The sequence below is a fragment of the Mustela putorius genome, unplaced genomic scaffold (assembly GCF_011764305.1).
Source record: "Mustela putorius furo isolate JIRA1106 unplaced genomic scaffold, ASM1176430v1.1 tig00003972_pilon_pilon_pilon, whole genome shotgun sequence".
Lineage (NCBI taxonomy): Eukaryota > Metazoa > Chordata > Mammalia > Carnivora > Mustelidae > Mustela > Mustela putorius.
The window spans coordinates 18288019-18314317 of record NW_025422115.1 but is presented as its reverse complement, the minus strand read 5'-3'; the positions used below and the strand labels follow the sequence as shown (position 1 = coordinate 18314317).

Below are 26299 nucleotides of genomic sequence, written 5' to 3'. Positions count from 1 at the left end.
AAAAATACCCACCTCATTGGAAGAAAACACGTCATTGTCATTTCTTTCTTTTTTTTTTTTTTAGATTTATTTACTTGAGAGAGAGAGTGCACAAGTGAGCAGGGGGAGGGGCAGAGGGAGGGAGAGATATTTTTTCTTTAAGATTTTATTTATTTATTTGAGAGAGAGAGTGAGAGAGACAGCATGAGAGGGGAGAGGGTTAGAGGGAGAAGCAGACTCACCGCATGGGGAGCCCGATGTAGGACTCAATCCTAGGACTCCGGGATCATGACCTGAGCCAAAGGCAGTTGTTTAACCAGTGGAGCCACCCAGGTGCCATGGAGGGAGAGAATCTTAAGCAGGTTCCACATCCAGGGCCGAGCCTGACATGGGGCTGGCTCTCACAACACCGAGATCATGACCTGAGCCCCAGTCAAGAGTCAATGCTTAGACAACTGAGCCACCCAGGAACCCTCTCCATTGTTATTTCTTTCTTTCTTTTTTTTTTTTTTTAAACAGATTTTTTTTTTTTTTAAGATTTTTTTTATTTATTTGACAGACAGAGATCACAAGTAGGCAGAGAGGTCGGCAGAGACAGAGAGAGAGGAGGAGGAAGCAGGCTCCCCGCAAAGCAGAGAGCCCGATGTGGGGCTTGATCCCAGGACCCTGGGATCATGACCTGAGCCGAAGGCAGAGGCTTTAACCTACTGAGCCACCCAGGCGCGCCTCCATTGTTATTTCTTATTAAATATAGGTAATGTCTCTATAATGAATACTACAACATTTACATTTTCCTTTTTAGAAGTCTTACATCTACATATCTTAAGAATATACATTATTAGTCTGTAAAATATAAATATCCAACAGCGTTAAAAGTTAAAATACATTACAGTATTGGAGGATAGAAATAGTATATAAGTATTGTTATATTATTCTCGCACATATTACATGTTAGTTAGTTCTGCTACTAATTGGCATCAATTGCCACTATTAATTGTTGTTTTGTTTAATTAATAGCATTTATGCAACAGAAAGCAAAAATACAGAATAATATGTAATTTCAAAGAAATACCTGTTTTCATATCTGTTTAAAATATATATTAAAACAGTAGCACATAAATGTATAACTATTTATTATATATTATAATAGGGGTTTTTGTGGTCTGGCATGGCATGGCTGTGTCTTGGGTTATCTTTTTTTTTTTACTTTCCTTTTTTTATTTTTATTATTATTATTTTTTTAATATTTTATTTATTCATTTGACAGACATTTCACAAGTAGGCAGAGAGGCAGGCAGAGAGAGAGAGAGGAGGAAACAGGCTCCCCTCCGAGCAAAGAGCCCAATGTGGGGCTCGATCCCAGGACCCTGATGTCATGACCTGAGCCAAAGGCAGCAGCTTTAACCCACTGAGCCACCCAGGAGCCCCTACTTTCCTTTTTTTAAAAGATTTATTTATTTATTTGAGATAGATAGAAAGGGCAGGGGGAGGGGCAGAGAAAGAGGGAGACAAGCAGAGTCCAAGATCACATGACCCAAGCCAAAATCAAGGGTGGGTCGCTTTAACCAACTGAGCTACACAGGTGCCCCTTGCGTTGTCTTTCTTTCTTTCCTTTTTTAAGATTTTATTTATCTATCTGACAGAGGGAGACAGAGCAAGAGAGGGAACACGAGCAGGGGAAGCAGGAGAGGGAGAAGCAGGCTTCCCGTGGAGCAGGGAGCCCGATGCAGACTCAATCCCAGGACCCTGGGATCATGACCTGAGCCGAAGACAGACGCCTAACAGCTAAGCCACCCAGGCGCCCCTTGGGTTGTCTTTCTAAAAGCCGGTCATCCTGTTTGTCACTCAGTATTATGCTGAGAGTCGTTCGAGTTGTGCTTCTCAATAGATCTATTCTTTTTATTACCCTAAGGAGTATTTTGTAGGATGGATCTACCGCTGTTATTTTTTTCTTAAACCCATTCACTAGCTGATGGACATTCTTGCTACGTTCATTTTTCGGTGATTATGTGCATGTAGAGTTCTGTATGAACGTATGTTTTTTTCTTTTTTCCCGAGTAACTACCTAGGCAGAAATTGGTATGTTGGATGGTAAAGGTATGCTTCATTCCGTGCGAAACTCTCAAATTGTTTCCCAAGGTGGCTGTGCCATTTTGCGTTCCTTGCACCAGCGAGATGAGTTATAGCATTAGATAATTCGAGTTTAAATGTTTTTCCTTTTTCAGCCATTCTAATAGATGCTCAGGGGTATTTCGTTATTTAAAAATTCCACTGCAGCTGCTCTGATGGACAGTCACAACTGTCTCAAATGGAATGGAGCATGAAAGAAAACAGAAAGCGAATTCTTCCTGTGGAGCTGGAGAATAGGACAGGTGGAGTGAGGGGCCTGGGAATGTGTGTGACACTGAGCATATTCAGGGTAAGGAATCTGGTTCTGGCTGAGTGTAAGAGTAGGGGGAGGGTCACCCAGACTCTCCCCTCCCCCAGAAGCTCCCATCACAGCCCAGAAAGTTCCCAAGAGGAAGGAAGGAATGGAGGAGGGGAGGGGGGATGCTCGCTCAAAAGTTTATTCTCAGAGTGAGGGGACATCCACGAGCTGCCCATCCATCTGCTGTCAATCTTGTCCCCTCCTCTGTCCCCAGAACCTGGCTCTCTGCCTGCCTCCTGACAGGAGCCCAAGAGAAAGAGCAGAATGAATGAAGGAGAGTCCCTAGACCGCCAGGCTTACTACCTCCCCCGCTGCCCTTTGCAGACACGGTCCTGGAGCCTTGACTAGGCTTCCTGCCAGCCTGGGGGGAAGTGCCCTCTGCTCATCCTAGGCCCAGTTTGTGGCCCATCTGGTCACTCCCTCACCCCCTCACACCTATCCGCCCCATTGCTCCTCCTCTGGCGCCACCACCAAGCTGCCTATCAACCCCCCCCAGCCCCCCCTACTTTCTATCCTTTCTTATCTGCACCAGGGCCGAATTCATCATTCCCAGCCCTCCCCAGTGGCCTCCCATCCATGCAGCCCCACTGGCTCCTCAGTGCCCACAGGAGAAAATCTTGGCTCCCTTCCTGTGTCCCAGCTCTCACTGGCCCTCTGTAGGGCTGGGGATTTGGGTCAGATGTCACCTTCATGTCTTCCATCCTGCCTTCTTCTGCTGGAGCCACTTCCTATCCAGCCTGTGAGGCCTCTCAGTGGAACAAAAGAACTCAAGCTGGAGAATCAGACAGACGTTGCTGTGCACTCGCTCCCCTGATGTCCTAACCAGGGGGACGTTCACAGATTCCTTAGCCTAAGCCTCAGGGTTCTCTTCTCTGGAATGGGCAAGGAAAATACCTACCTTTTTCGTGGTTGTAAGGAGATACGATGTATCAGGGGTCTGGCACATAGTAGGTATTTACAGAATGGTAGATAATATTTTGGGGAATTTCTGCCTCAAGTAGGAAAAATGGCTAAAACCAGGGATAATTAGTTTTTCTTATTTTCCCCATAATCCTCTTCCAGGGTTTTGGCTGGTAAAACAAGAGAGGAACTACCTGGAAGAGATGGGGTTTTCGTTTGGTGTGGCTGCTGCGGACGCTCAGAAAAGTGCCCTCACCCTGGCATTTGAGGTCCCCCACACCCAGCCTAACCACACCCAGCTACCATATCTCAGAAGCTAGCCGGTCAAGATGCTCCCTTCTTCTACTCCCTTCCTACCCACTGGCCAGCCTTCCTCCGTGAGAAAGAGGTGAGCTCAGGGTCCAAGTGCACAATGGAAAGAACAGGAAGACCAGCCAGGGGAGGAGAACTCTCATTCTCCAATGTGAGCAATAGGCATCATCTCAGGTGTGAGCCTCGCCAAGAAGGAAGATAAAGACAAGCAAAACGGGACACCTGGGTGGCTCAGACAGTCAAGCGTCTGCCTTTGGCTCAGGTCAGGGTTCTGGGATCAAGTCCCCACATTGGGGCTCCTTTCTTCTCCCTCTGCCTGCCGCTCCCCTGCTCTCTCTCTTCTTTTCTCCCTCTCCCTCCTTCTCTCTATTCCCCCCCCCCCCACAAATAAAATCTTAAAAAAAAAAAAAAAAAAGGTAAGTCAACAGAACTGGTCCTGATTAGGAGCTCCCTGAGGGCGGTTGCTGAGCCAGGAATGATCAGACGGGGGACCAGAAAAGACAAATGACGGTTGTAGATCTTCCAAGAAGGGGACCTCTAAACATTTCCAAAACAATGGGCCTCCTTGGAGTAGAAGGTCCCCAGCATTGATAGTATTCTAGAAGGAATATTGTGATCAGCTACTGGGGGGACCATGAAGCTTCAAATGGGCTCTTTGATTAGATGCTCTTGCGAACCCAGCTTCATTTTGAGTCCTACAAGTAAGAAAGCTTTGGGGTTTCAAAGCCTTTTAGCTGCTTGAAAAGCAAAGTAAACAGAAGGTCTCACACGTCAATAACAAGTAATTAAGGAAAGCAGGGGCAATAAATCCCAAACAATGTGGGTGTAAGGAGATGTGTTCAAAGCTGGGTCATTTTTAGTATTTGGTGAAAGCATATTATTCTTTTGATAATAACAATAAAGAAAGCAATTAGAAACTCCAGGAAAATCAAAAGCTGCAGAAAAAGCCATGGCATGCGAACAATATGCAGTATGCCTTTGAGTTATTGAAGGAGCATACATTTGACCTTGATGTGTTCTTAGTCACCCTTCAAGGAGCCTGAGCAGCACGACATCAGAAGGAGGAGGAAATGTAATGATCAGAAGGACAGGAAATGTAATGCTGAGGTACATACTCCTTGGCTCAGTACTCACACGGGCGTAAGAGTGTAATATCGACTTATTGTTGTTGTTGTTGTTTACTTTTAAAATCAATATATGGACAAAACACAGCTGTTGTGATTTTGACTTCAAAACTTGCTTAAACATTATCATCTTTTAAAATGTAAAGGTAAAGGTAAGACTCTTACAGACAGGCTGAGAGGTAGAAGAGTTGGGGGAAGAGGAAAGAGGGGAGGGGAAGGTTTTTCAAGTTCTACGGTGGGAAATCACTAGAAAGCATCTACACACCACAGAGCAGGAAGTAAGAGGCATTGTTTAAGGCATAGATGTTGCCAATAGACGAACGAAGAATATTTTTTTTTAAGATTTTATTTATTTATTTGACAGAGAGAGATTACATGTAGGCAGAGAGGCAGGCAGAGTGAGGGGGGGAAGCAGGCTCCCAGCTGAGCAGAGAGCCTGATGTGGGGCTCGATCCCAGGACCCTGGGATCATGACCCGAGCTGAAGGCAGAGGCCTTAACCCACTGAGCCACCCAGGCGCCCCCCAAGAATATTTTAACTAGCAAAAACTAGATTGACAAAGGGAGGGGAGAATATGAGCATGTAAGTGAGCTAAAAACTTAGCTTATTGATGTATGTATTGGTTTCCTAGGTCTGCCAAAACACTGTACCCCAAACTGGGTGACTTAACAAAAACTGATTCCTCTTTTAAAGACCCCGTTTCCAAGTAAGGTCACATTCAGAGGGACTGGGGTTTAGACTTCAACGTACCTTTACCTTTCTGAAAGGAATGCAATTCAACGTATAACGGGGATCACTAGATATTGCCTAAGGTTTCTACACTGAAACCTGGTAGTCTGTGCTTGTCATTTAGACTTACGTAGGTCAGTGTCAGTCTATGCAGGGAGCCCCGTAATTCAGAGGGCTCTGCTCTGGCCCTCCTTTAGCATAGAGTTACCAGATGTAGTAGAATTTTAGATAAATGATGAATAGGGTTTTCTGTTAATTTGTTTGTTTTTAGCATGAATATGTCCCATGTAATATTTGGGACATACTTATACTAAAAATTTATTTTTCTTTATCTGAATTTCAAATTTAACTGGGTGTTCTGACTTTTTCTCTGGCAAGCCTACTCCGGTATTGCTTTTCCAAGGGGACTTTTCTGCCTAGAGCTTACATCCTTCCTTCCATACCAGTCTTGGAGGATCTGGGGGACCCCAGAATTCTCTCCCTAAATGAAATGGCCTGAGCCTGCTTCCAGGACCTTTGTAAGCCTTTCACCCTGACCCCTCGTTCCCAGGGAGGAATATACCAAGGTGTGTGTCAGTCTGAGGGAGGCTGGGGATGTGGACAGAGCTCAGGCGTGGAGGACGGGTGTCTACCTACCCACCTTCCTTCCTGGCATGCTTAGGGCCCTGCATGGTATAGGATGGAGCCAGGTGTGGGAAGAGAAACGGGACAGCTGCAGGTTGGGGGCTGGGGCTTCGGGCTGCCTGCCTAGCTCTGCTGAGGGCCTCTGAGAAATCCAAGAACTCTTAGTTGAACTTGGCCTTCAAGTGGTGATGAAGAACATTTCTCAAGGTAAGAGAATAAAATGTATTACGCAGTTTGTAAGATTTATAACTTTTAACTAGACATATGGTATGTGTGCCTCCAAATGTCCTTTGCCCCAGGCCCTGCAAATGTTATGGGCTGGGCTGGTGTGTAACCACAGCAGAACTAAAAACAGAAACCATCCCAAATTGTTGCCTCTGGGGGATGGATGAGGGGGAGAGGTGGAAAGGAGAGAGGGGGCATTTGATTTCCTGTGTTAACATTTGCATTCTTTACTTTGTTTTGAAAATTATTCAAGTTCTAAACCCCTCCCTGAGTCTTCTTGACCCCAAGGCTCACCTCTCTTCTAGGAGTTTCTAAAACCCTCATTGACTTGCGCAGCCTGGACCCAGAGGCCTCAGCAGCCGATGTCACCTCCCCGGCAGACTGGCCGCCTGTCTCCTTCTTGTCTCCCCTGAGAGGTGGTCTTGGACTGAGGTCAGCAATGTCCTGTTGCCTGCCCTCCCTGTGGTCAGCAGCTCCGGGTTGGGGCTCTTCCCCTCCCTCTGTCTCTAGATGCACCTCCCACTTGCACCCCTGAGTGAGACCCTCAGGGCTGGGAGAAGCCCAGGGCCCTGTCTGCAGCCTTTTTCTGGTTTGTGGCAGCGGGGGAGCGTGGCAGGGAAACCTTACTGCAGCCTGACCTGTTGATGAGAAACAGTGACCGGTGGACCAAATGACTCTGCTGTCGGCCAGAAGCTCAGCCTTGCTCCTGGCTGTCCACGGCCTCTCCCAGCCCTGTTCTCTTCGTGGCTCAGTCTCTGCCTGCTGCTCTCTCCCTGCCCTGTCTCCCCGCTTCTCTGCTCAGCTCTCTTCACAGTCACCCTCTCGTCCTCTCCCTACTGCCTCATTTCCACTTCTGCTATAAGACACAGGGGCTACTCTCCCATCCCACACCCCAGAACCCTGCTTCACCCACAGGGTTGCACTACCCGCCCCCCCATCTTGGTTCACCTGCACCAACATCGACATCGAGTCCTGTTCTTTCCAGCCAGCAAGTGGACCTTGGCTCATGCGGAGCGCCCCACAGCTACCTAGGGACTGGAATCCTAAGCCGGCATCTCTGGCCCCGTCTGAATAGAACCTGAATTCCAACACTCTCATTCATAACACTCCCCATCCTGGCCCTAGCCTTTGGGAGGGGCGGGGGTGGAAAAAGGGAATCTGCTATGTGCCCTGGGCTGTGGCCAAGGTCTGGATTCCTGGAAATTGTGGGATCGGCCTAGGGAAGAACAAAAATAATTCTCGTGAAATAGGCCCCAGTTAGCGCTGCTGCTAAAAATGGCCCGGCAGACTAAGGGGAAGGTCGGGAGAGGGCAGGCGGGATGGCACCGGGAGGCTGATCAGAAATACAGACTGGAGGGTAGCCAGTGAGAGGGGCGCGCTGGGGGCAGGGGGAGGAGGGTTGGGGACAGAGACTTCCTGCTGGACCCACAAAGGTCATTCTTCATCCATCTGTTCAACAACTTACTGAGCCCTCACTCAGAACCAACCACCCGCCGTATGGAGCTCACTTTCAGATTGGAAAGATGGACGAGAGACACTCCCAGATATGGCAGGGCTGGGTCTAGGGACAGCTAGAGCCATGTGAGCAGATAGTGACCAGCCTTTTTTTTTTTTTTTTTAATATAAGCTGGTCTGGGAAAGCCGTTCTGGGGAGCTGGCCTTTGAACAAAGTCTCCAAAGACAAGAGGGAGTGAGCCTCACAAATACTAGGGGACAGAGCCCTATTTGAGAAAAGAGCGATAGGGGTGGCCCCGAGGAGCAAGCAGCTGAAGGGGGGGACTGGGCGCCGTAAGCCAGGTGGAGATGAGGCCTGAGACAGAGCCAGGGGCAGATCCCTGAAACACATCCTGGTTTCCAAGTGGGGGGAATTGAGACCCTCACACCTGTGTGTCCCGGAGGGCATGTGGAGAAGGTGGAGAGTGAGAAAGGGAATAAGAGTGAGGCGTGTGCTGGGGCTTAGCCTGGGGCCAGGCCACCTCTGTCTGGGCTGGGCCTCTGGATGGCAGCTGACACAGGGGAGGGGACCTGCCCTGCCCTGTCACCCACACCTCAGGTGCACCCGTGAGCTTATGCACGCACTGCCCCTGGGCCCACCCGTGTGCCCGCACCCATGGTCACACACCCAAACCCAGCAAGGCTCTCATGCATACGGATAGAACTGACGGCACGTCAACAAACGCATGCACGTGGACCCCTCACTCATCGGAATATCAGGGCTCTGGGACATTAGGTCCTTCCACACAGGACAGAGAAACTGAGGCCCAGAAAAAGAAGAGACTTTCTCGAATCCCATAATTGGCTGGTGTGGGCAGATCTCCATCCCTTCCACAAGCACCTACACAGAGTTCCCTCCAAGGTGTTGTCTTCTCAAGGGCCCAGGCGGGCCTCTCCCTCTCAGAAAACCCCCCAGGAAACTTCTAGGAGCTGCTGAGCTTCCTCACAATTAACCCCTCGAGCTTAGGAGGAAGACAGGGTGGGATGGAGACACCCCTGCCAGGGCAGCCTGACAGCCACAACATAAGGCCCCTCAGAACCTCTTTGCCTCTCCCCCTGCCTATGTCTTGCATCCTTTCTCTACCTGGGGTCTAGCCCTGGTTGTTGGGGTAGCTCTGCTTTCTCTCACTCCTGTGTCTGTCCCAGTTTCTCTCCAGGCCTCTCTCTGCAAACCTCTGTCCCTCTCCTTCTATTTTCTCCCTCTCTTTGGGATCTGTTTTAGCCTTCCAGGAAAAGCTGACAGGGCCTTGCTAGGCCTCTTGGGGGGCCAGAGAGGGGGGTACAGGAGTCACAGCTGAGAGCAGCCTCTGTCAGGGAGAGTTGGCAGCCCCCTGGGGGTGGGCGGAGGAATGGGAGGAGAAAGGGGTTGGCCTCTGCCAGGGGCAGGGGTGCAGAAGGGGGAACAGGAAAGAAAATCTCTGTGGGAAGAAGTGAGCACCTCCCCTGCTGGGATGCCCAGTCACACCTGGGACTGTCAGGATTTTAGTGGCAAAAAAACCGTGTCTTTCCAGAACACCCCTCGATCTAGATGAGCTGGGACAGTGGGTCACCCTAGGGTGAACTACTGTGGCCCACAGGAGCCAGGGCTGGGACAGGAAGGAAAGACTCTCAAACCTGGCCCCTTTTCTCCCCCTCCTCACCCCTCCAATTCTACCTTCCGCTGTTAGGGGGCTGCTGAGGACAAGAGGATGGTGGGGGAATTTGAAGGTCTGAGAAGGGCTCTCCAGTCCTGGGGCCTTGAACCCAGCTCAGAGGAGGCCAGGACAGGGAAGATGGTGGCCCAGGAGCCCCCAGAGAGCTCCAGAGCAGGGAGGAGGTAGGGGGGCACACCTCAGGCTTGTCTCCTGCCTGATCACATCATCTCTTGTGGGATGAGCTTTTCAGGAAGAACTTTCAGCCTCTGACAGCTGTGGGGAGATCAAAGGGGCTGCCTAGGAAGTAATAAGCTCACAAACTTGAAGGTATATGAACATCTGGGAGCTGTGCACAATCACTCCTCGGGTCTACAGGGGTGGTCTTGTGTGGCCCACTGTGAAGCACCTTGGAGGACCAGATGGGTTTTGGCTAAGACCTTGGCCATGGTGGCCCTTGTTCTATGGTCCTATTGTCCTTTCTGGTGGAGGTGGGGCATGGCCACCCCTTGAAGAGTGGGTAAGGATTGTCAGTGACCAATGTGTGTAGACTCAGTTATGCCTGGGTGGCCTGGTCCCTGTCACTTTTTCTGCCCTCTGCCCCCCATGGTCATGCCACAGTGGGGTTCCGAGGGCAGACAGTTGTTCAGGTTCAGCTGTCGCTAAGGCCTTTGATGATGGGGAATGGGGATAAAAGGACTCCCCTCCTTCAGGAAGGCTGGGAACACACTCAACCACCTAACAGAATGTAGCTCTCCCACATTGTGTGGAATACTCTTGGAATGTCCTCTTCTAAGGCACCGAATGGCTCTGGACACATTGCTGTCCCAGTCTGGACCCTGGGTACCTATCTGTAAAATGAAGGGGCAGAGAAAGTAACCTCTACAGTATTTTATTTCTGGCATATGATGGCCCCCAATTTGCCCATTTATCAAGTCAAGGAATATTTATTGAACATCTTTTCTGTGCGGGGGCTTAACAGCAAATGGGAGGGCAAGACGTCTGCCTTCAGTGGGCTTCCTCTCTAGCGAAAGGATCTCCCATTAAACATGGAGGAATAGATTTCTTTTTTTTTTTTTTTAAGATTTTATTTATTTAATAGACAGACAGAGATCACAAGTAGGCAGAGAGGCAGACAGAAAGAGAGAGGGGGGAAGCAGGCTCACTGCTGAGCAGAGAGCCTGATACGGGGCTCGATCCCAGAACCTTGGGATAACGACCTGAGCTGAAGGCAGAGGCTTTAACCCACTGAGCCACCCAGGTGCCCCGGAATAGATTTCTTTCAAGGGAATTAACTAAGGAAAGCGCTAATAGGAAAGACAGAGTCTCAAACACGCCAGCCAGCAAGGGAACAGGCCATGCAGACAGAAGGAAGCCTAAAGAGATAAACGGGAGAGCTATTACTATCTTCACAGAAATCAAATATAGTATCCCTGAAGCAAGAGGGGGTACAGCATGTTTTAAAGAGAACTTTCAGCAAATAAAAAGGAATCCTTGAAATTTAGCATGTATGCACCAAACACTCTATGAGAAGCGTAGAATGGTAACAGAGAGCAGACCTCCTTGAAACAGGCACAGGTAGGCACGGAGATGTGACAAAAGAGCGGAAGGACCAGGAAGTGAGGGGTCCCTCCGGGAAGCACCACATCAGGTTAACTGGGGCTCCAAGAAAGAGAACAGAGAAAATGGAGGTCAGGGAATCGTAAAGGAGTCCATCAAAAGCTTGTCCAGAGCTGGAGAACATAAATTCCCAATTCAAAAGGGCAGGCCCTCAGCAAGGCACAGCACCATGGATTATCAGCACAAGGGGACAGAGCAGGTCCTACAGGCTTCCAGAAGGACACGTCCCAGCTGGCGGGCACAAGATCGATGTCCCACCGGCCAGGGAGCCCCCCCACACCAGCCCTGGAAGCAACAGCAAAGCAACGGCTTCAAAGGGAGGGCCCCCGTTAACGTTGTGGGGACGAGATCTCCCTCTGGAGTTCTATACCCAGCCCGACTGTCACAGGGAGGGTCGGCACCAGAGTCTTCAGACAGGCAGTTCTCCAGATACCCCTCCCACGAACCTTCTCTGGAAGGTGTTGGAGGGCTGGTTCTGCCAAAGGAAAAGTGGAAACTAAGAAGGGGAAGATGTGGGATCCAGGAAGCAAGAGGTCCCAGCCCTGAGAGCTCAGTAACGGAACCCCAAGCAATGGAGGTGGGCCATCCTCTATGCCCGCGGCCCGGCCACTGTCCAAATAAACCAGGTGGGAGCAGGTGTGAAGGCTCAGGGAGAGATTCTCCAAGATAAGACTGACACAGTACTTCATGTGTTTACTTACATTGAGAGGACATTTACCCAACTTAGGGAGTGGGGAACTGAATTGATAATAAGCATAAAACACAAAAAACCAAGCCCCCTCTCCCATACCCAAATAAAGACAATTAACTCCAGAGAAAATAAGAATTGTCAAAAAAGACAGTAAGAGCTCTTCATAAAAACCAAGGAGGTCTATGAGGACAACTAATGGGTGAAACTTCTCTAGCTTTAGTGGTCTTAGAAGGGGCTGCTCCAATGAAGTGATGTTTAATGGAAGCCTGAAATGCTAGAAGGTTCCAACCACAGCAGGAGGGTCTGAGGGTGAAGGTAGGAAAGATCTTCACACTCTAGGCCTAGGTGGAGACTGTGAGCTCCCTGGAGCATCTCAGAAGTGGCGCTGCCCTTGTGTGAGTGAGGTGGTGCAAGGGCTCTACAGAAACACAATGAAGCCTCTTCCACCAGGAAGCCTTCTGTGACTGACACTGAGGGCGCTGATTCTCTCCTCTGGTGTACTGAACTCTGAATGTGTGTGCATCCAGCCTCTCTAGTGGACCCACCACATTCAGGATTTTCCCTCAGATTCTCCAGCACAATGACAGTGCCAGACAAGGCTTTGCCTGCAATGGGACAGAACTCAGACTTCGAGAACATTCTCTGAGTTGGGTATCAGACTGGGGTGTTTTGCAGGGGGCACACTATGCTCACCAGGACTTTTTCTTCTTCTTTTTTTTAAAGATTTATTTTATTTTATTTATTTGGCAGACAGAGATCACAAGTAGGCAGAGAAGCAGGCAGAGAGAGAGGAGGAAGCAGGCTCCCTGCTGAGCATAGAGCCCGATGTGGGTCTCAATCCTAGGACCCTGAGATCATGACCTGAGCCAAAGGCAGAGGCCCTAACCCACTGAGCCACACAAGTGCCCCTCATCAGGACTTCTGCAGCCTCCCTTGGTGACCGGGGAAACGGGGTGTGATGAGCTGTAATGAGGGCTCCCCAGGGATGTTTTCAGCCAAAGACAGTACTGTTTGTCTTGGCCCGGCCCGAGTGTAAGTTGAGTCCTGAGCAGAATTCAGCCAGGTACACAGACAGGAGGAGAAGGAAGGTTGCAGGAGAGGGACTGAGGGATTATAAATAGGCTTATGGTGTGGAGGGCAAAATTTTCGTCTATGAAGTGCTTTTCGGGGGGTCTCCTATCTTTTGGTTTCCCCTTGTTTTGGCTCTCTGATTTTGGGCCTCTTTCTCCTCCCCATCCCCACTCCTCTGGGCCCTCCTATGAGGGAAGAAAGGTCAGATACCCTCACCCTGGAGGCATATGTCCCTTCCACACAGTTAGCATGGGGACAGTGGAGCCCAGAGGGAAGTGTCTCACCCACCCACCCCAGACATGCAGCACCAGTGCTGGGATTTCAGGAACTGTGGGAGGACACAGAATATTCTGGAAGGAGTGGGGCCCTCAACCTCATCCCCTGCCTGTCGGGTGGGCAGTCTTGGGTAATAGAACTATCTCTGTGAGCCTGGGTATTTCAGAATCCCAGCCAGGGGAACTGAAGCCCGACCCGGTTCCTGTCCTGATCTTTCTGCTATGGGGTTCAGAGCCTTGTCCCCCCTCTGCGTGCTTCCCTGACCCCACCCCACCTGGCATGGCAAGGAGCCAAGTCTGGCGCCTCTCTGGACATGTATTTAGAGCAGCCTGGCCTCAGAGCCAGCAGGCAGGCCTGACACAGACGAAGAAGATGTGTTTTCTTACAAAAACAAGACAAACATCTTGGCTTCTTTCTGAGGGGTTGGAGCCTGGCGGGCTTTTCACACACTTTGGCCTTGTCAGCTTTTCACTGAAACACACCATCACCCACACAGACACATGGACACAAAGACACACACTTCTACGCAGAGACACACCTCCTCCCCAAATACACACACAGTCTCATACCCGGACAAATGCAGAGATAACACACAAAGACACAGTCTCACGCCTACACAAACATAACTCAAACTTCCACCAACACAGAAATTCACACACACGGTCTCACATCTACATCCACACAAACACACAAACTTCCCCACACACAGAAAAGTCACACACATGTGCATACATGAGCACTCACATGGCCCCAGCTTGGAGAAGACCCCCCCTCCCTTTTTCTTTTGTTTGAGGTGCTGTCAGAAGTTTCCCACCTTCCATGAGATCCGATTCTTAGTCTTTGCTCCATAAAAATCCTTCTAGCCCCATCTTCTGTTGGGTCCTGTCCAGCTAGTGCTGTGTCTTTAAGGAAGTTGAAGCTGCTAAAAGTGAGTGAGAGAGAGGGAAAAAAAAAAAAAGAAAAAAAATTGGCATCTTTTCCCCCTCAAGTTTCTGGTGTCACTTATGAAACACGGGTCCTTGCTGCAGAGAAGTAGTTGTTTTGCTAAAAGGAGGGAGTGTCCAGGCTGCCTGGGCTCCCTTCCTAAGCCTCCTCTCAGCAAGGCCCCAGGCATCCTGTCCAGGGAACAGCGGGCAAGGGCGAGCAGCTTCAAAGTGGGGCAGGAACCAGGCTGCCCCTTCCTCCAGCCTCCTCGTCCTCCCTTGGGCACCCTTGGCCCTGCAGCCTGCCCTGGGCTGACTCTGTCCTTCATTGCCCTCTAGTTCCATCTCAGAAGAGGATCCACTTGGCTAAGAAAGAGTAGTTTGAAGGTAAGCCAGCGGGAAAGCAGGGGGAGGCCTGCTGGGCACAGGGACTGGACTGCCTGGTACTTTCCTGTCTGTTCAGGGTGCTTGGGACAATCCCTTGTTTGGATCTGTGCACGGGGAGTCTGCCCCGCCAGCAACCACATCCCCGGAAATCCCAGCAGCATTTGGGCTGAGCCACTGGCCTCGCCCAAGCCAGCTGAGAGGTCTGGGTGGCGGGGGTTTATTTAGGCAGCTGCCTGGCTCAGTTTGAACAGAACAGGCCACGAGTGTGATCCTGTAGAAAGAGTTCAGAATCCGCTGTGGTCAGAGCCTGTAGGAGCAGCAGGGGGGCGGTTGGGGTGGATGCGTGGTGTGCACTACTGCACAAGGGGCCTTGTCTGGGCTGGGGCAAAGCATGCCTATGGGGGGCTCCGGTGGGAGGGACTGTGGCCAGGATGTGGGAGGGCAGGAGGGAGGTTCTGCGGAGTGCTGGGGGAGGGGGTGGCTGAAAACGGATTTCAAGTCTTAAAGTCAGCTCGGAGCTGGCCGAGGCAGGGAGAGCTCTCTGCTTGGAGGAGGAGCTGGGGGCCTCTTCCATCCCGACTTCGCCTCTTCTGGCTGCATGAGCTCGGGCAAGTCCTGGCCCTTCGTTGGGCCTCAGTTTCCCTTTCTGTAGAATGGGCTGCGGGCTAGGTGGTGCTGGGTATTAGCTGGATTCTGTGGGGCAGGACCTTCTGATAGGGAAGAGCCCTGTCTGGCTGAGGACCTAAGAGGGACGAGTGCCTTGCGTGGGTCCTCAGGGTCACTCTGGCGGCATGCCCTTCTCTGCAGGAGGTAGGATGCCGGAGCTACATCTGCTGTGCTGGGCGGTCCTCCTGGGCCTAGCACATGCCTGTCCTGAGCCCTGCGACTGCGGGGAGAAGTACGGCTTCCAGATCGCCGACTGCGCCTACCGTGACCTGGAGGCCGTGCCACCGGGTTTCCCGGCCAACGTGACCACGCTGAGCCTGTCCGCCAACCGACTGCCGAGCTTGCCAGAGGGGGCCTTCCGGGAGGTGCCCCTGCTGCAGTCGCTGTGGCTGGCGCACAATGAGATCCGGGCGGTGGCCGCCGGGGCTCTGGCCTCTCTGGGCCACCTCAAGAGCCTAGACCTCAGCCACAACCTCATCTCTGACTTTGCCTGGAGCGACCTACACAACCTCAGCGCCCTCCAGTTGCTCAAGATGGACAGCAACGAGCTGACCTTCATCCCCCGAGACGCCTTCCGCAGTCTCCGCGCCCTGCGCTCACTGCAGCTCAACCACAACCGCCTGCACACGCTGGCCGAGGGCACCTTCGCCCCGCTCACCGCGCTGTCCCACCTGCAGATCAATGACAACCCGTTCGACTGCACCTGCAGCATCATGTGGTTCAAGACGTGGGCCCTGAGCACAGCCGTGTCCATCCCAGAGCAGGACAACATCACGTGCATGTCGCCCCGCGTGCTCAAGGGCACCCCGCTGAGCCGCCTGCTGCCACTGCCCTGCTCAGCACCTTCCGTGCAGCTCACCTACCAGCCCAGCCAGGACGGCGCCGAGCTGCGGCCGGGCTTCGTGCTGGCCCTCCACTGCAACGTGGACGGCCAGCCGGCACCCCAGCTTCACTGGCACATCCAGACGCCCGGTGGCACCGTGGAGATCGCCAGCCCCAACGTGGCTGCTGATGGGCGTTCCCCGCCGAGCGCCCCGGTACCCGGCAGCCGGCCGCGCTTCCAGGCCTTCGCCAATGGCAGCCTGCTCATCCCCGACTTTGGCAAGCTGGAGGAAGGCACCTATAGCTGCCTGGCCACCAACGAGCTGGGCAGTGCCGAGAGCTCAGTGAATGTGGCTCTGGCCACGCCCGGCGAGGGCAGCGAGGACGCGCTGGGGCGCAGGTTCCATGGCAAAGCGGCTGAAGGGAAGGGGTGCTACACAGTGGATAATGAGGTGCAGCCCTCAGGTCCAGAGGACAACGTGGTCATCATCTACCTCAGCCGTGCTGGAGGGCCCGAGGCTGCAGCAGCAGGGGAAGGGGTCTCCGGGCAGCAGTCCCCCGGCCTGCTCCTGCTGGGCCAGAGCTTCCTCCTGGCCTTCCTCACCTCCTTCTAGGCTTCCCCCATGTCCCCTCCCTGGGCAGGGCTGGAGCACCGCCAGGGCTTCCCTGACTCCGCCCCCACGCCCCGGCTGATGTCCCCTGGAAGTGGCACAGGGGGCTTGAGGGGGGCAACTCCCAAGGTCTGCATGGGGGACTTCACATCTTCCTACCTCCCTTCTCATCTCTTCTGGAACACTCACCACCCCAGCTTCTAAACTCGCTGGAAGCTAGTGACTAGAACAGAATCCGATTCCATACTCACCAACTTTGGTGCTAAATGCTGCTAACCACACTGCCCACGCTCCCCTACAGGGCGATGCCCTAACCACCCGAGGAAGCCTCAGCGATGGCATTCCAGGCACTGGGACCAACGAGCTGGCAAAGGCTGGGGCACGCTGTTGGGGCTGGGAGCTTGGCAGGGAGATACCCTGAAGCAGACAGGGCACAGGAGAAAGGAAGAAGGTCTTGGGGTAGTGGCTGGCATGGCTCTGGGCTCTTGGTGTCCTGCTTGAGCTCTTGCTGCCTTTTGACATTCTCTCATGTTTTGGGGGCTCAGGAATCTGTGCCCTCATCTCAGACAGGGCTAGAGGATCCAGGATGGCCTTCCTCTTTTCCCGCCCTGTACCCCTCCACCCCAGACACCCATCCTGCCTTTCTCTCCAAGTATGCGTCTGTAGCCTGTCCCTCCAGAGAGGCTAGCCATCCCAGGGGGTGACTGAGAAATAAACAGCATTTCTGATGCTCTCTTGTGTCTGCCTGGCATTTTGTCTGCATCTAGGACCCCTCCCTACCACCCCGATGGGGAGAGGATAGAGAGCTGGAGAGTCAGGATGCCCAGGCTGCCGGTCCACCAGTGACGGGGCCCACGAGACACACACAGACTGGGTAGCAGGCAACACAAGAGGGGTGGGCCCATGGGCCAGGGGCTGGGCTGAATGGCAGTTGTACCCTCTCTTCAGGACAAATGGGGGTGTGGGCCTGATAACCATTACAGAAGCTTCCCTAGGGTCCTGGTGGCCCTGAGCCGTGCTTCCTGCCAGCAGTGGCCTGAGGAGGCATTGTGAAAGGGAATAGGGAATGGGAATACCCATACTGTGGCCCCTCTTCTAGGTCCCGCTCCCGGAAAAGATGGTAAGAAATGGAGAGGAAATGGGGGGACTGATAAGGCAAGATGGAGAGGGAAGAGAGAGGAGGAGACAGGGGCACAGGGCAAGGGAGAGAGAAAGACACAGAGATAGAGAATAAGAGAGCGTCCTTAAGGGGGAAGCCAGAGGAGATGAACAAAGCTTTCTAGGAAGAGGAAATGGTATTCCTGGAGGAAAGTCTGCACTTGGGTCTTCCCCACATAGCAGGTGGACCAGTGGCTGACTTGGGGGTGTAGGGGGGTCAGGTCTTGGCAGCAACCTGCGGGTCTCTTAGTGTGGGGAGCAAGTACATGGAGTCAGAACCTGGAGACTGATCCCCGTATCTGTGCCCAGCCAGAGATGTGTCTCCGTCCCTACCCCTTTCCAGACTGAAGGGTGCCACCCACAGGGACAAGAACTGCCCCCGCCCACTCCCATCCACTGGACAGGTTCTGTGGCCTCCCATGCTCTGTGCTCAGGAGTGTTGAGCCCACCAAAATGGAGGCAGGGAGGCCAAGTAGACTGGGGTTGCAGCTGTGAGCCTTGGAGGCTGGCCGGCTCCCCCTTCCCCCTCCTCCTTGTCCCCAGGCAGCACCTCCCCCAACCTCCTCAGCAGCTCCAGACTCTGGCTGAGCTGATGTCACCAGCAGCACATGTCAAGGGTATCTGTGCATCTGGTGGAAAGAGCAGGATGGAGCCAAGTCTCCTGTGCTGAGCTGCCTTGGGCAAATCACTGTCCATCTCTGAACTTGGGTTTCCTCAGAAAACAAGGGATGGGTAGGATGCTTAAGGATCCCATCCACTCTGATTATCTAAGGCTGGGTATTCAAACTCAGCTTGGACCCCTGACTTCTCTGGCTCCATTCAGAGCGGAGCAGGCTTATCTTCTGGAAGTGGGACCTGAGTCAGAGGCAGCTGGGGAACAGCTGTGCTCTGAATGAACTAGCAACTCCCCAGCTTGAAAGTCATCCATGACTCCCCCAGCCCTCAGGGTGAAGCTCAAGTTCCCCAGCGAGCCATGCATCACCCCTCTGCATGATTCTTCCGTGCCTCTCTTGGACCTGTTAACTAATTTTCCTTCAATCATCTGTGATGTGTTACCCTCCACACCTTTATGTATGTTATTCCTTTGGTCTGGACACCCTTCCCCTCTTTTTCACTTGGCTAAGTCAGCTCAAGCGCCACCTCCTCCAGAAAGCCTTCCTGGATGCTGTATCCTCTACCTCCCAGTGAGGATGAGGTCCCCTCCTCTGACTCACATAGCCCTGTGTGTCCAGGGTCACAGCCTTATCATACTCTACTGTGTCTGCTTCCTTGTTAAGGGCAGAGACCTGGTCTACCTTCTCATCCCTGTGACCCTGCCAGTCACCAACATGGGGCCAGGAAGATATTTTTCAATGGACTGCAGTAGAATCAGAGCCTGCCCTCTTTGCCATCGTTGTGGGCAGCCTCAAAGGTGGGTGTGAGCTCCCCGGCCCCACCCCTCACTTTATGTGTGTCTGAGGCTGGAGTGGTGATGCAGGAGGAGGAGCAAGGAGAAAGGCTGGTCTCCACTAATTGTGTAGACATCAAGGCCCCATGGACCCAGATCTGTGAGGTGGCCACGTTTTACCCACCTGCTCCCAGGCCCACAGTGGAGCCCACACCTTCAGTCATGCGTCCCCCACCTCCGCGAGTCCCCAGCAAGAGAAGGGACCCCCCCACACACACAGCTGTCTTTCCCCACGACATGACTGGTCTATTCCCTTTAGGATAGCTCTGCCCTATGCCTCCCTACTGCCTCCACACCTTTATTCAGAATGCTCCCCATTTTCCTAAAAGTTCTCCTCCTCAAGTCCTGCCCATTCTTGTCAACCCAGAAGAAGTTCTACCTCCAAAACCAAAGTCCACATAGCTCAGGGGTGAAGTCATAGGGTCCCCAGTCCCTCTATGCCCCAAAGGGATTCGGCTACTGGTCCCCTTCTGCCCCGCACTGTGTAGCCAGCCCCCCATGGGACCAGAATACCCCACCCCACCAAGCCCCATGAATGCAGTGATTTACCAGTAGTTGGGGCAGTTTTCCCCCACGTACCCCACCCCCTGAGGAGGACTGCTTCTCAGGGACAAGTTTATTACAGAGAGTACACTAACCTCTTTCATAATATCTAAAGGCACAGCAATAGCAAAAATACCAGGCTCTCAAGTGTGGCCAGCTCTGTGTGGGGTCTGGCTGGAGCTATGACGTTGCTGCCCGGCAGGAGCCCATGGCTTCCTCCTCGGCTGCCTGGCAGGAGGCACAAGCCCCCCCACCCCAGAGGAGAGGGGGAAACTGGTGGAGAGAGGAGGCTCTGTGTCCAGTTCCATGGTGGTGACTCCAAGGCTTAGGTGGGGCTGAGCCGGATCATGAGGCTGGACTGGCCTGACTCACCCATCCCAGTGAGGAGACGGTTCCATGAGCAAAGGTCAGTGGCAGAGCCAGCACGGAGAGGGGACAGGAGGTGGCCGCTCCAGTTCTAATGACGCCCTAGACCAAGGGCCTAAACCTCAGATTACTTCCCCCAGAGCCCTCACCAGCTTCCCAAGACCAAGGGGCCCTACTAGAGTCCTCCTGAGAGTTAGGTCAGAGCTCAGGCTGGGAACAGAACTGCACTCAACCACAGCGCCCCCGGCGTCTGAGGCTGGTGGCCAATGATGAGCCCGGGGACTCGTCGTGGGGAGCCACAGTGACAGAGAGAGGCCAGGGAGGCTGGCAGGATGCTGGGGAAGCTGGGAGGGAGTGGGCTGGGAGGAGGGGGAGCACTTGAGCCCTGACAAGGACACAGCGGCTTCCCCACTCTCAGGGCTGGACTCCATTGACCTAGGCCCCTGACAGGGCCCTCTTCCGGAAGGCCTGCAGGGCAGGATTGTGCAGAAGTGTGTAGGCCAGCCCCCAGCGGGCTCTGCCTTGGCGGGCCCTGGGCCCTGCTCCCCTGGCCATGCCGTCCTTGGTCTGCAGCAGCTGCATCCCTGAAAGAGAGAGACTTTCTGTAAGTCACTCAGCAAACACGAGGCCACGCCCCATGAGCAGTCTGAAAATCCCAGAGGTAGGACTGGGGAGGCTGGGGAGCCTGGGGAGCCTGGGGCCCCAGGGGCCTGCTCACTGAGCAGGAGGTGGAGAGACATGTGGGCTGTAGAGGGGTGTTTGTGAAGGCGCAAGATGTCATCCTGCAGGTAGGGACAGAAGGAGGGGACAGCTCTGGGGAGAGGGCCGGAGGAAGGGCTGGGACAGCTAGCTCAGTACCCCCCCTCCCTGATGCACACTTTCCTGGCAGTGAGGAAGGGGTAAGACTTCTCATTCTGTGTGTGAGAAGGGGGGCTGTGTGCTCACTTGTGGAATGGGGAGAGGGAGACAGAGTATGTACGTGTGTATCGTGGACAAAAATTACCCTGAGAAGGACCAGGAAACTTCTCAGTTCCTTTCTCCCACAGGTGGAGGGAGAGGGGAAGTAAGCATTTTCCTGGCCCTCACACCACAGTAGGTCGGACAGGCGTCCTATGTGCTGGGAAGAGGTGCGCCTCGTCCCTCAGAGAAGAGGGTGGTCTACGTTCCTGCCCTCCCCCGTGGGAAGGTGCACCTTCTTCTTCCTGCCCCTGTCTGAGGCCATCCTGGGGGGCCCGGGGAAGCTGAGGCCGCTGGGTCTGCAGAAGCAGGGCACAGAAAGCCGTGGTAGCCGGGTGCGACTGGCTGGCCTCGATCTTCAGGAAGCCACAGTATGTGTGATAGCCTGGGTGGGGAAGAAGGGTGGAGGACAGCAGAGCTGGGGAGAGGAGGGCCTGCCCCACCAGCCGCTAACACATGCACAGGGGTGCCTCCTGGCACCAGAGCAGGCGGCACATGCAAGACACATGGGCCTGCTGCCCATGCCCGCCCTGTGTGGTCAGACAGGCTCCGGGGCACAGTCCCACTTAGCCAAGGTCAGGGCCAGACCCTCCCTCACTCTTTGTACAGCCCAAGCCGTTGTGGCTCCCGGCCCCTGCCCAGCAACCTTACCGGGGTCGAGAGTGGCTGCCCGAGGTGGCAGCAGGCTGAGATCCATCTGACCAAGGTGGACAGCATTGTAGACAGCAGAGAGAAGCACACGCCAGGCAGCCACCATGGCGCCCACCAGCACGTTGATGAGAAAGAGAAAGAAGGTGGCTGCATAGAGCACTCGCCTGGGGGTGAGGAGAGGAAAGGCTGAGGCTGGCCCCCTCCCCCTGCCACATGCAGACCCACTTCCTCAAGTTAGGGTCAGACCTGGATGAGCAGAGCTGCTGTATGCTTATCGACTACCTACCATTTGTCGAGTGCACCTTCTAAGCACCCTGCCCTGTGCTGGGCCTGCTCTCTCAAGCCAGCTTCCCCGAACCACCCTGGAACATGGGTGTGGTGCTCCCTCTATAGTAGGGAAACCAGGGCCCAGAGAGGTCAGGTGGCTTAGCTAAGGCCATCCAGCTAGTCAACGGCAGAGCTGGGGCTTATGGTCTGGATCTTTCTGTCTCCCACCTCCCTCCTCTAGGTCCCTTGTCCACTGACTCTGAGTCCCTCCTGGCACTGGGGTCCTCCCACCACCCTTCCACCTAATATGGAAATAATGTTTCTATTGACCTCCTTCCTGCAAAGGGGGAGGCACATGGTTTTGTGGGGCACAGATGATCCAGAGGAGAGCAGGGCTGACCCCCAAAGCAGGAAAGGCTCATAGAGTATTTCTGGCACTGTGACAGGTGAAGAGAGAGATTCTGGAGTAAGCTGGGCCACTGTTCCCTTTCCGTTTGGGTAAGGCAAACTCTCCCACTCCCCACTGGGCTTCCCAAGAGAGAAAAGGGACAGATGACAGTGGAGGGAGAAGGACACAAGAAAGACACCAAAGGAAGAGGCTGAAGTCCTAAGGGGACCACAAACCCATGATCCTCACCGGTTAGTAAGCTCTGGGTATCCATGGTGAGTCTCCAGGAAGACCCAGTGGGCTGCCATTTTCTGTAGGACCACAGCCAGGGCCAAGGTCAGCCAGAAGGGCCTGCAGGTGGGGCGGGGAGGTTGTCACTCTTAGTAGCTCTCTGGGAAGTGGTCCCAGAGCCCTCAGCTCCTTGCCTCTCTCACCACGAGGACTCCAGGGATCGGAGGAGCAAGAGGTTCCTGCCGTGGAGCACAGGCATGAACACCAGGAAGGCAAGGGTCGTGGTCCCCAGGAAGAAGACGATCTGCTGCACCAAGAGTCCTGCAGGTTGGGAAGGAAAAGAGGGATGGACATCAGGCTCCACGGGACCCAGCCACCCCTGGCACTCAGGAACCCAAGGGCTTAGGAATGACGCAAACCTGGTAGAGATCCCTGCTCTGCCACTGCCTAGCTGTGCCAGCTGGAGCAAGTTACTCTACCTCCCTGAACTCCCATTCTTCCTCTACCTCAGAAGGCTTTTTGGGACAATCCAATACAGGATTTCTGGGATGATCCCCAATTCTGGGACCAGTTTCTGTCTGCAGCAACTCTTTGAAAACAAAGTGCTCTGTACATGTGATTTCCCCCCAGTTGCCCCTGAATCCTTGGAGACAAGATTGCATTTTAAATTAATGTTTGCCTTCCTACTGGCCAGAGCCTGGCACACAGTTATCACCAGAAAGCCATCTATTGAAACAACTGGCTAGTTGTTTACATGGTGTAATGCGTACAAAAGAGCTTGGGAGGTATAAAATCTACCAAGGTGAAGAATTACAACTTTTGGGGCTGGTCATTCCTCTTCTCCGTTATCATTCTTGTCCTCCTCGCCCAGGGAGTGAGGACTGAAGGAACCATGAGGAAGAGGAACCTGACCCCAGCCCCCTCACATCTCAGAAGGCTTTATTCACTGTACCACCCCTGGGAAGGCTCAGAAACTTGGAGGTAGGAGGGGTTGTGGAAATTAATCTAACCTAACTCCCTCAGGGCAGGACCCCCTTTGCAGCCCCAACAATGACCACAGATGTACCCCTGGTGAAAGAGATCTCACTAATTTAAAGGCAGTCCATTGGCTTTAAATATAAGGCTCTCTTATATAAGCAGGAATATGCCTCCTTAAACTTTCCACCTTGCAACCCTGGGTCCACCCTCTGTGTAAATGGCTGGTGGCCCTTAGGGGCTATCCTCATTGGAGGGGTATCCTTTCCCCAGGGGCTTCTGCACTACCCCTCCTCCCTGAACCTGAGCAAGCCTCCTGAAGGCAGAGAAGGCAAGGTGGGTCCCTCTTCTTACTCCCACCCCAGAGTTTGCCCCAGCACAAGCGGACACCCAGGGGCAGCCACGACCTGCTGAGTGCTCTCTCCTCCCCGACTGGGGCCAGTTTCTGGGGCCAGCTGAAGCCAGGTGGGGTGACAAGGGGGGCTCACCAAGGCAGGTAAAGGCAGTCTGGTAGGCGCTGAAGCTCATCCAACAGAATATGGCCTGGCGGGAGAGGTGGGGACCCTGGGGTAGGGGGCCCAGGTCCAGGGCAGCCCCTCGGTGCAGAGCTTGCAGGTTGGCCCTGGTTGGGGATTTGGGGGTGGGGTGGGGAAGAAGGCAGAGATCTCAGGGACCACACATACTCCGCAGGTTCCTCCTCTGCTGGAACCCCCTGTCTGCTCACAACATGTGGCCATGGACAGGAAAGCCAAGGACTGTGGGGGCCCTGCAGAGGTTACTAACCCAGACTGGGAAGTCAGGTAGGGCTTCCTGGAGGAGGTGGGATCTGTGTAGCATCTTAAGGGATGAATAAGAGGAAGTTTCAGAGCAAAGCAAGGGGCAAGGCCGAGATCAAGGGAGACAAGTTCAGGCAGAAGGCTCTGACCTGAGCCAAGTCAGAAAAGCAAGGAAATAACAGTAGGAATGGAAAGGACTCACAGATTGGCCACCAGAGCAAGAAGCAAGGTTCCAGGCAGGCAGAGGCCTGGGGGCCTGAGTGCCAGCCAAAGAAGGACCAACCCTGTGGGAAGAGATCCCTGCGCAAAAACCCTGAGGCCCACCCTGACATTGCTCCCCTTCCCACGCACCCTGAGCACAACTAGAACCTTCTCTCCCTCTTCACTTCCAACTCAGCTCTGTCTCACTCCCCACAAAAGGGCAAACGGGGCTGTCTGGCCTTCATTGGCCCATCACAGCCCCTTCAACGCCCCAGCCCCGGCTGGGTCACCTCCACAGCCACCCTGGCTTGTGGCAGCCTCGCCCCTCGCTGCTGCTCCTTACACGGTCCCTCCCTCCCATCCATAGCACCCTCCCCCACCCTCAGCTCTTCTTGCCTCTTCTTCCGACCCCAGGTGGAGGGCTGGCTTTCCAGGCTGCCTTCCCCATTAAATCAGTCCACCCAGGTAGTCCCTTCTCAGAGGTCCAAGTCCACACCCCCGCCCTGGTCAGCCAAGCCCTGTAATACTCCCACCAGACAGGAAGGTCCCACCTTCTCCACCCACCACAGGGCCACTGTGGGCGGGGGGCCGGAGGGGGGCATAGGGACAATCTGGTCCGCAGTGACTCTCCCTCAGTCCAGCCCCAGGCCCGGCCTCCACAGGCCTCCTGGCTCCGGGCCCCCACACCTCTCCCCCACACCTGCACCGGGCATCAGACCCTGCCACTGACCTGTGCGTCACCAGCGAGCGGATCAGCATGAGGGAGGTGAGTGAGAAGGACAGGACCAAGGCCAAGATGTAGCAAACTGGAGGGGGGAGAGGGAGCAAAGTGGGAGGTGGGAGCCCCTGAACTAGCCCCCAGGACGGGTGCCCGGTTGGGAGTTACCCCTGCCACCTCCCCCTGCCTGCCTTGTTCTCAGCTGCCCTATAACTCAACCATCTCAACCCTCCCCTCCTGCCCAGTGACACGGTGGCCGGGGACAGGGAGAGGACAACTGAGATCTGCAGACCTGGTCTCCTCCCTTGTCTGCTGCTCCCATGGCTGTGTGATCCCCAGAGAGAGATGCAATCCAACCTGGCAACCGCCTCTGTCTCCTCGCCTTCCTGGCCATAAGGCCTTTCAGGGGCCCCCTTGGTTTTCCAGTCTCAACTTGCTCATGCGGGCTGCCCATCCCCCAGCATGACATGGGCCATAAAACCCCATGGGTTGTGAGTGCACATCAGTGTGCCCTGTGTCCATCAGAAGGAGGGAGGTGACCACTGCTGCCCATCTCCTCTGGCTGGGCCCCTCCTGCCCAACTCCTTCCTGCCCCCATCCCCCCAGCCATGCCCACACTTAAGAATTTGCTCACAATGCACAGGGAGTGGTGAGCAGCCAAGGCAGAAAGGCCCAGCGGGGATTTCAGGCTGCCGCTCGCCTGCCCTCCATCCTCCATCCACATCCCGCCTCAGTCCATTCACTTACAACAACCTCATTAAAGAAGAGGCACTAGGCCCACCAGGAAGCCGAGGCTCAGCGAGAGAGCCTAACCCGCCAGTCACATTGCTGGCACGTGAAGGGCTGAGACCTGTGACTACTTCCAAACCGACCCAGACTCAGCCCCGGGTGCCTGCCTCCTGATCTCATCAGTCATGCCAGGGGGGTGCTGCCGGGGCCGGTGTCCCATGCAGAGAATCAGGAGTGAGTGCAAACCCCCATGGAGTCCCACGTAGCCTGGGTGCCGGAGAGACCCCAGGAGCATCCTAGGCCAATTCAATCAGATTTTCTGTGTGTAGAACCCAGTCCCTGGCTTTTGTAGTTTTGTGTGCAGCCTTAGGGTTAAAGG

General features: G+C 54.0%; 2 protein-coding genes across 5 annotated transcripts in view; one reads left to right on the top strand and one right to left on the bottom strand.

The window, feature by feature from the left end:
- Positions 1–14277: 14277 nt before the first annotated feature.
- ISLR (immunoglobulin superfamily containing leucine rich repeat) lies at positions 14278–17246 on the top strand. Of its 4 annotated transcripts, none has more exons than XM_004758400.3 (2): positions 14278–14414; positions 15222–17246. In XM_004758400.3, exon 2 carries the CDS (start codon positions 15230–15232, stop codon positions 16514–16516), a length of 1287 nt encoding a protein of 428 aa, XP_004758457.1. In that variant the 5' UTR covers positions 14278–14414; positions 15222–15229; the 3' UTR covers positions 16517–17246. The 4 variants fall into 4 exon arrangements, with proteins under 4 accessions (XP_004758457.1, XP_004758459.1, XP_004758458.1 ...); XM_004758402.3 differs by lacking the exon at positions 14278–14414 and adding an exon at positions 14593–14713; XM_004758401.3 differs by lacking the exon at positions 14278–14414 and adding an exon at positions 14631–14723.
- A 2473-nt stretch (positions 17247–19719) lies between these two features.
- Positions 19720–26299, bottom strand: part of STRA6 (signaling receptor and transporter of retinol STRA6) — a 29873-nt gene continuing 23293 nt past the window's right edge. Inside the window, exons 13-19 of the mRNA XM_045070639.1 lie at positions 25204–25279; positions 23985–24118; positions 22725–22842; positions 22540–22641; positions 21636–21799; positions 21220–21369; positions 19720–20611 (exon numbers count right to left, since the gene is read on the bottom strand). Of these exons, the coding sequence (XP_044926574.1) occupies positions 20463–20611; positions 21220–21369; positions 21636–21799; positions 22540–22641; positions 22725–22842; positions 23985–24118; positions 25204–25279 (893 nt within the window). The 3' untranslated portion in view covers positions 19720–20462. The remainder of the gene's footprint in view (positions 20612–21219; positions 21370–21635; positions 21800–22539; positions 22642–22724; positions 22843–23984; positions 24119–25203; positions 25280–26299) is intronic.